The sequence below is a fragment of the Trachymyrmex septentrionalis genome, unplaced genomic scaffold (assembly GCF_001594115.1).
Source record: "Trachymyrmex septentrionalis isolate Tsep2-gDNA-1 unplaced genomic scaffold, Tsep1.0 scaffold11, whole genome shotgun sequence".
Lineage (NCBI taxonomy): Eukaryota > Metazoa > Arthropoda > Insecta > Hymenoptera > Formicidae > Trachymyrmex > Trachymyrmex septentrionalis.
This window is the reverse complement of record NW_017304228.1, coordinates 2,951,671-2,961,320: the sequence shown is the minus strand read 5'-3', so window position 1 is coordinate 2,961,320 and position 9,650 is coordinate 2,951,671. Positions and strand designations below refer to the sequence as shown.

The 9,650-nt window shown below is 24.9% G+C and overlaps 1 protein-coding gene across 1 annotated transcript in view; it reads left to right on the top strand.

Moving 5' to 3' along the window:
• The first annotated feature begins 884 nt into the window (after positions 1 to 884).
• LOC108749337 (elongation of very long chain fatty acids protein 7) overlaps positions 885 to 9,650 on the top strand; it is a 9,818-nt gene continuing 1,052 nt past the window's right edge. Inside the window, exons 1-6 of the mRNA XM_018487954.1 lie at positions 885 to 1,080; positions 6,509 to 6,653; positions 8,167 to 8,357; positions 8,538 to 8,630; positions 8,748 to 8,804; positions 9,361 to 9,603. Coding sequence (XP_018343456.1) covers positions 6,593 to 6,653; positions 8,167 to 8,357; positions 8,538 to 8,630; positions 8,748 to 8,804; positions 9,361 to 9,603 — 645 coding nt within the window. The 5' untranslated portion in view covers positions 885 to 1,080; positions 6,509 to 6,592. The remainder of the gene's footprint in view (positions 1,081 to 6,508; positions 6,654 to 8,166; positions 8,358 to 8,537; positions 8,631 to 8,747; positions 8,805 to 9,360; positions 9,604 to 9,650) is intronic.

Here is a 9,650-nt window from a genome sequence, read left to right as displayed (position 1 = left end):
TTAATTCCAAAGAGATTTTTATAGGATAATTTTGGGATATAGTCTTTTCTTTAAAGCATTTTTTCAATTTCACAGAGCATATTTTAGGCACTTAAAAAAAAATTTTTACAACATAATTTGGGTTGCCTTAGTAATTGTTAATGCATTAAATATTAAATGATAGTTTCTAAGTTAGGACATCTTCAAAATCAAAAATATAAACTATGTTAATTATTTTGAATACGGAAATATTACGCAATAATTACACAATATTTAAGAAGAATAAAATTTTAGATATAATAATTTTTATCAAAATTCTATAATAACAAAAATATTTAAAACTAAAAATAAAGCATAATTTTATTGTAATATAAATTTCAAAAGTAAAAAGAAATTCTTAGAATTAATTATAATTTACATATTAAGTTATATTTACAAACTAAATGTTAAATATTTTCAGCCTGTTTTTTTAAATTTCACAGTGTTACAAATGTCATCATGAGCAATATTATTTATTATTAATTATTGCTTAATCGTCTCTTAAAAAGCTTTCAATTATTACGTATTGTTATTAATTATTCAGATCAAGCATTTTAAATTTTCGTACAATGGCACCTGATGTAGTTTGTGCCTATGTATTTCGCGGTCATCTTCACGAATTCTTCCAGCGTTCTCCTTTTCCTTAGTGTCTTTTTCTACTATTTTCATCTTTTACGACTCTCGTGCAAACTTCTCATGTATCTTTTTTATTTTTCTATTTTTATTTTACTAATCTAATTAATAAAACTGCATCATTTTCTCAATAATAAATTTACATTCTCATTTTTAATTATCGCCGTTAGCCTTTTACCACTTGATTATTACAAGTAGTGGGATTCGACGGTGGGGATTGTGGAAGCCTTCTTTCTTGAGCAGCAGTCTTCTTGGTAGCATCAGTTACTGGTAGGACGCGTCTCTCTTCTCATCGATGATCGAAACCGTGAAGCAAATCACAGTCATACTTTCTCGGCATTCCTCGTATTCAAGCGAGCTGATCTCAGAAGGTCGCGGTCACGAGGTTTTTGTGAAACTAACAATCTTGCAAGATTTTTTTAAAGAAAAGTGAGTATGCTATCAAAAAAGTATATATAAGGGAATATTTTTAAATTTTCTAGTTAATATGCCACAAGGTTTTTCAAAAACAAACAGTATTATGTATTATCTCTTATGATACCTTATAGTTATATGCAAGGCTCGGTCTTATTTTAAATAAATTTATTTAAAATATATATTTTAAATAAAGCAAAAATTAAAACGTTATTTAATATTTGTTATTTTAAATAACTTCTTCTGACCTATTTCTTATTTAATATTTTAAATAAGTTTTTAAAACTTATTTTTTATTTTAAATAAGTCGTATTGGTTATTTTACCAAGCCCTGGTTATATGTATATCAAATATACAAATTTGTACATCTTAGTAGTTCATAAAATTTTAACTTGATAAGACAGCACAAATAGATTAAAAATAATTATCAAGTGTATTTAAAAATTTTGTTTACATCAAAATTTACCGCAAGTAAATTCCGGGAGGATTCCCTTTTCCAACAAATTGATTGCTACAGTTCGTTTGCGCACAAAAATTATTGCGTACTGCTTGATTGCATACCTGCCTACTGCTTAAGTATCTACATGTACTATTCTCTGTTTTAAAAACACAAATTCTGTTTTAAAACATAAATTTTCTGCTTTAAAAACACAAATTCTCTCTTTTAAAACAAATTCTCTGCTGTAGGGGGGAAATATTTTTAGGAAGCTAAAAAAACGGCAATTTTCAAATATTTTTTAAATAAAAAGTATTTATATTTGACTAATTATTTCAAAATTTTGTGTGCTACTTTGTCTGTCTTTTGAACATATAAATATATTTTTTTTATAAAATATTAAAAAATACTGAAGCTGCAGCGCCGCAAATAACAGAGATGGCGATGTGAGTTGCCAATCGGCGGGACACATAGCTCCTGTTGTATCCAAAACAGACAGAAAACATTTTTTCTAATTAATCAGATATATACGTTCTATATGAACTTAAAAAAAATGAAAAAAAATTTGAATTTTTCAAGAAATTTTCGTTGAAATTTTGCAATAAAAAGCTTTTTTTAATAATTTTTATGAACATTTAGGTTCACGTAGAAAGTAATTATATAGTTTAGTTGTATCTATACAATTTGAAGAGGATCGGTCAAGTAGTTTTGAACTATCTTGTACACCAATTTTGAAAATGACGTTTTGAGAAAAACGCGTTTTAAAGTTTTGAAAGATAAAAACTATATGATTTTATTATACGTGCAGCTACCTAAGCATCTTTGAAGTAAATCACTCTTCAAAATATCTGGTCAGTTACCTGAGCAGACAATAATATCAGAGAAGAGATTATGAGAGAAGGGATTACAATAGGCGGATCCCTTTGCTCCGAGCGACTATACTTATGGTACGCTCTGGTTACGTACATAGGTAATAACTCCGCCAATTCTTCGATTTCGATTTAAAATTTTGTCAGTATATTCTTCATATGTTGTACTAATATTTTATGCAAAAAAAATGCATTTTTTTGAAGGTAGTAAAGGTATTTCTCTTTTGAAGGTTGTAAAGGAAAATACAAATTATTTTCTTACTTAACTTAATCTTAATTTTATATTTGTACGCAAAAGTGCTTGTAGGCAATCGAACTGTAGGCAATAATTCGTGTAGGAAAACGATGCTGTAGGCAAAAGTAGCCATCTTGTAAATTCCTAAAACGGAAAATTTAAATTTCATAGATCTAACATATCAAGTGTTTTTTATAGAATTTTTAATTGATTTATTATTTTATAGAATATTTATATATCACTTTTCATCATTAACTTGGTCTTTTTTTGACACATTTTTTTTCCTTTTGTCAAAATTACAGTTTTATTGCCCAAACTCAAGTCGTTCTTGCTGAGCTACGAACAGATTTTGTACATTTTATTTCGTCGCTTGTCTACTCTATATTTATTTATTTATTTATTTCAAAAACATGACAACCGTTTATATACGTTTACTTTTATTTTTTAACTTTCATAATTTTATATAATGTATGCTCTATTACATATCCACTTTCAACCTTGAAGTTGATTTCTTATCACGTCCTTATTTACGTATCTTCAATAATTATTTTTTACTTATTTATATATTTTAAATAATTGTTTGACTATGTTTCTTTGTTTCTCAATGTATCATATTTTACTGTAATAATTTAATTTATAATATTTGTTTAGAAAATTTTTTTATAAATCGTCAAAAAACAATGATCAACATATTAAATATAAACACTACAGACTTTACAGACACCGATCATTAATCAATGTTATATAAAAATTGAAATTATAAAATAAACTTAGTCGGTATGAGCACATTATAATAAAAAATTATAAAATACAATAGAAAAAATACATAAATTATGTATCATTCAAAGTCTATGTATTTTATGGTTCATGGTCGGCAACTGTGGTACATATCTGATTATATGACGAAAACTTTAGTCATTTACAACAATTATTGAGTGTCCTACTGTATGGAATTATTAAGTATCCTACTGTATGGAATTTAGTCTTTATATAAGTTCTTAATAAATATGAGTCCAAAATAAATTAGATTCAAAATAATCAAATAGTAAAAACGCAGTCATGATTTAACAATCAAATAAAATAAAAAGGAGCAATAAAGCGATATGTGTCAAGAGACGTTGTATCATAACAATTATTACAACGTCTCTTGACACATATCGCTTTATTGCTTCTTTTCATTTCAAAGTTAACTAAATTTATTATTTCGACTCGTATCCCTTCTTGTCTATTATTGTTAATTTTATTGTATTAGGCCATATTATTATTTATATACGAGCGTACTCGTACTTTTTTACAAATATTTTAATACTGATAAAAACTTTGTACAGTTAAAACGATCAGAATAGTTACTATTTTTGTAAATAAAGATTATTACAATTGTTAGAGGATTATTACAATTATAAATTTAATTAATTCTGTTCGTTGTTTTTACCTATATTAATATTTTTGCTATATTAATATTTAACGGCAAATAAGTAAAAAACTATATTTAAAAAGTAATAAAAAGTTAAAAAATTATATTTATTGATTTAATCATCTTTGCAAGAAATGTCATGCACGTAAAATTTGAAATTAAAATTGTGCACGAGTACATCTACTCTGTTTTTATTATATACATGAGTGTCCTAAATCAAAATACTACAGCAAGAAAGTTTTCAAAAGAATAAGGTATAAAAGTATAAAATTTATCATTTATCGTTCAAGCAATTTTTTAAATATGATAATTTAAGATCAAATCTCTGTGTAATTATAGATTACAGTTAAATCAAATTATCAAGATGTTTTTATCTATCCATATGCTTTTGAGTTTAATTAGAAACTTAAGAAACTTAAATAGATGTATAAAATTTAAAAATATTAGATTAAAATAAAAACATCGTGGCTCCGAGAATAAAACAAATATACATAAAATATAAATTTTACTACTACTTTGCCTATATGAGGCATTCCACGTTAAACCGGGCACCTTGGAAACATTGTCATTTTTATTTTTATTTTTTTTAAGTTTGCTGATATATTCTACAGATAAAAATATAAGACACATATTTTGTGGAAAAATTTGAAATTGTATATGTCACAAACATGAAACAAACACATGTCTCATATTTTTTATCTGTATATAGACTATATCAGCAAATTAAAAAAAAATAACTCACATTTTTTACCTTATTTATATATACTAATGATTTAACAAGAATATCACCGTTAAACAAGGAGTTCGTTATATAAAACAATTTAGAACATATTTAGACATGAAATTTTACTATTGGATATGATGTATTGAAGAACTTCTTACAATCTAAAAAAAAAATATCAGAATAATTGTATAGACTCTAATATCATAGAATAGCGAAAGGTTAAAATTGATATTATCAAACTGAAGAAGACTCTGTGAGCCGAAATGTATTTGTATTCTTATGTCTTGAGTAATATAGTAATTATTGCGTTATTATAAATCCAATTGCTCAATTATTGGTCGTAACATTAATTTGCTGTACAAACTTTCGAGCATTATATTACACTTAATTGTTGTATTTTATTTGTTATGTTTATCTACAGCAAATAATTCTTAACAAATATTACATCTAATAGATGGTATTTCTTTTGTAAAAAAAATAGAAGGTGATACGGCCAATGTAGGTATAATATGTCCGTTGCTAGATGACATACTTTAGCGATTATTTATAGAATAATTTGTTAAGTAGCTTACCATTATATCTGCTAATGTATCAATACAATGGCCATTGTTTATTATTACACATTTTTACTTACAAGCATTTCGAAATGTTTCTAAGATGCACTTTAGCATTTAATTATACATACTTCCTTATTATTCTTAAACTTGAGTATCATTACATGAATATACTTATATTTAAGTTTTATTTATTAATTAAGATTTTATTTGCTTTTCTCTCTTTTTTTGAGGTTTTTATATTAAAATAATTATTTTATAAATTGATTGTAATTCTACTATTACTCAATAGTATATATTATACATACTATAGATTTTTAATACTGAAACCTTCAATATATGCGGACGAAGTTATGTATACGTATGTCATATATACATTTGCATACATCCTGTAGTGTTCTATTTTTTCGTTAATTTTGTATCCTAGTACTGTGTTTTTAAATCTATTTTGAGCCATTATGCAGTTTTGACATTTTTAAAAATAATATCCTAAGTAATAAATGTTAACTGTAATCTATTTAATAGGAATCTTATTAGACTATAAGAACACAATGTAATCTGGAATTAATTAGCCAATTTTAGTTATTTAATTAGACAATTAATCTATATATCTCAAAAATTAGTATGCTAAACGATAAATTGCAAATACTTCTATATCTTATTTTTTTAAGCATCTTCTTTCTATGGTATTTTCGTAAATTTGAGGACTTTATATATATTCTCGTAAAAATAAAGATTGCAATGTTTTCTAATTTTATAAATATAAACCGTTTAAAATGTCAAGATAGAAGTAAAAAATTTAACATCTTAAAAATTTAATTAGCTTTTTAGTCAGAATGACTCAAATCTAAAGTAAAAATCGAAATATTGTTTGAATTTTATTATAATTAAATGTATTCTCGCTTCAAAAATAATTTGCGTTTGACTCCTTGGCTTCGAATGACTTTCTTATTTATATTTGAATCAAAGGAGTCTTTTAATATTTAACATTTTAGGTTAAATTATTTCAATATCTTTAGCTTTTTAGTCATTTATTTTAACGAAATGTAACCTAATCGGTTTTTAAATATTTTTTTATCTATACTTTAATTTTATGAATTAATATTAAAAAATAATTTTTATACTTTTTTGTTACATCATAAATAATAGATCTTAAAAATAAAATTAAAGTGTTATTACATTTTTTTATATTTTAGATTAAATTATTTCAGATTTTCTGATAAACAGAAATTATTTGTATCGAGAGCCAACTCTATATAGCTTCTGAAAATTACATTACCAACAATTACATCATCATGACTAGTCTTATCAAACTTGTCCTTAGCAATTATAACGAAGTTCTAGAATATGTCAAAGGTAAGTTTCTTTTTAATAAAATGATACCAAATTTATTGTAATATATATCAATATACAATTTATAAAGAATATTTTTCTTTTCATAAATATTTAAATCAAAGACTTGCAAAATATTCTAAATTGTATTTATATGATTATATATTATAAAATATATTGAAAATAAATTTTGTGTAATTTGTATAACTATACTAAAATAGCATAATGTATTTTTTATATAGCTAGATAATAAGCTGATGTTATTTGTTATTTTTACGTAAAAAGCAGACGTCGATTTTAATGAAATTAAATAACGACAACATCTTACTAGATAGTCATATGCATTAATAATGTTCAATACATTTAATATACAGTCAATTTTTCTATAATACTTAAAAAACTTAATTTTTTTGGTAATTAATTATACGATTATCTAATTACTTTTAACTTTATGCGAAGAATAGAAAAAAATTAATGAATTGCGCGTTTAATCATATGAATGCAAAATGACGAAAATGAAAATAGAAGCATGAATTGAAGATAAAGAGGAGAGAGGGAGATAGAATAGAAATGCAAATGATCTTCTATGGGAGACAAAAATTGGAACAATGAAACGTAAAAATGAATAAATGCCTCTTTATTTGCATTTCAATTTTTATTTTTGTCAGGGAATAAATCAAAATCATCACAGTTGTACACGCATGCAGTAAAAACTATTTATTATTCTAAAAAATTTTAAACCGTATATGCTGTATAACAGCTGAAGAAATTCAATTAAGTCAAAACGCGCGTTTTACATCATTAAAATGGAAATGTATTTCTTACTAAATTGACATTTTAAACATTCTTTCCGTCTGTTTATCCTTGTATTTGCATTTCAATACAACCATTTCATATATTAATTTTTTAATAAACTATTAATATTAAATCTTATAGGACCGTATCTGTAAGAAACACAACCTATAGAAATCAATGCCTATATAATGTGCTTATATAATTCTATATGAATTTATACGCTACGTATGTAAATCTTTAAAATGCGCGCCGAAATGATTTTTCTGTCTTGAAAACGCAAACGCTATTAAACTATCGCAATAATATCACGAGTTACGTTATTATAGTATTATTATAGTATTGCTAGTCAATTTGATTTCTATAGATTGTGTTTAACAAATAATTTTTATGTTACATTCCAATAATTTACTATAATTTACTATAATTATTACGCTTTTTTTAGAGGTGCCAAAGGGTTTGATACAGTATCAGTGCGCTTCTCGCCCTGATGAAGTGAATGTTAAGATTTACAAAACGTTTGACATTAGCAATGACACGACACTGCGATAATCCGCAAACCCTTTGACACTTCTGAGGAAAATATCTGTAAAAATTTCAAAAGTATTACGCTCTTATTTTATTGCAATGTGCATTATTTATTATTGCATCTGTTAGACACTTATTATTATAAATAAACATATACATAAAAGAAACATTATAGTTTTTGAAAATATAAAAAATAAATTACATTTATTTACAACAGATCCAATGGTAGATACTTGGCCTTTAATGGAATCTCCAGGTCCTATGTTATGTATTGTTGGCGCGTACTTGTTATTTGTTTTAAAAGTTGGTCCAAAAATGATGGAAAAAAGGCCAGCTTTTGAGCTAAATGCCGTTATGATTGGATATAACGCATTTCAAGTGCTTTTCAGTATTTGGTTGACAACTTTGGTAAGTTTAATTCTTTATAGTATGTAATTTATTTCATTAGTATTTAAAAACAGGAAAAATGTTATAATATCTAAATATCCCGTTCAGCAATTTTTTAAATGATTTAATCAAACTATCAGTTTGCACGTACATTTTAAGATAAATAATAATCTGTATATACAAAATATTCATCAATTTCAGGCATTAGCCGTCGATATTAAATACTTGTTCCCTGTTCATGGATATGATAATCGTTTTTCACTTCATTCACCAAACACGACCGTACAAATGAAGGTAAATATTTTCTTTGTAATTTTTAACAATATTGAATTTTAATTTTTACCTATATTAATAAATAATATATATTTTTAATATATATTTCTAAATATTATATATATCGAACATACACAGATATCACGAGGCGCTTGGTGGTATTTTTTCGCAAAAATTATCGAGCTTCTGGACACGGTAAATATTTATATCAATAAAATTATTTGATAAATTAAAAATTAAAACATTTACGTTAATTAACTCATAAAGATTTGATAAGACAATAAAGTATATATTATATTTCCGTTATTAAAAGTGGCATCATTATGTCACCATTTACTCAAGAAAAGCTATTGTAATATACGAACAAAGCGTATTTTACAATAGCTAAATATTGTGAAATACGAACAAAGCGTTTTCTTAACTTGATCATTAGAAAAGCATTTACTAATTGTTCGTATTACTTTTAATAAATTTAACAATCTTTTTTTAGATACAGCCTTTAGAATCATAGAATCGTATATGTGTGATAAAAAGCATAAAAAAATTAATTTAAATATTTAAAACACAAGTGTATTTAACATAGAAATAATACAAGGAATACATCGTAAACATTTATATAATAACAATTATAAATGTAATAAAATATAAGAATAAAGAGTACTTAAATAAAAAATAAATAAAAACTTTATTTAAAAAATATATATATAAGTATAACAAAAAATATAATTCCTAATATATTGTGCTGTTCAAGGTATTTTTTGTATTGAGGAAGAAGCAAAATCAAATTACTTTCCTTCATGTTTTTCACCATTCTACAACGGCTTGTTTTTCATGGTGCTATTTAAAATTCCTTCCTGGTGAACAAGGCATCGTCATTGGTTTCTTAAATTCCGTAGTCCATATCATTATGTACAGTTATTATCTCATCGCAGCACTTGGACCTAAGTACAGAAAATATATCTGGTGGAAGAAATATATGACTTGGATTCAGTTGGTAATTATGATTAATTATACATATTTGACAACCGAAACAAATTATAA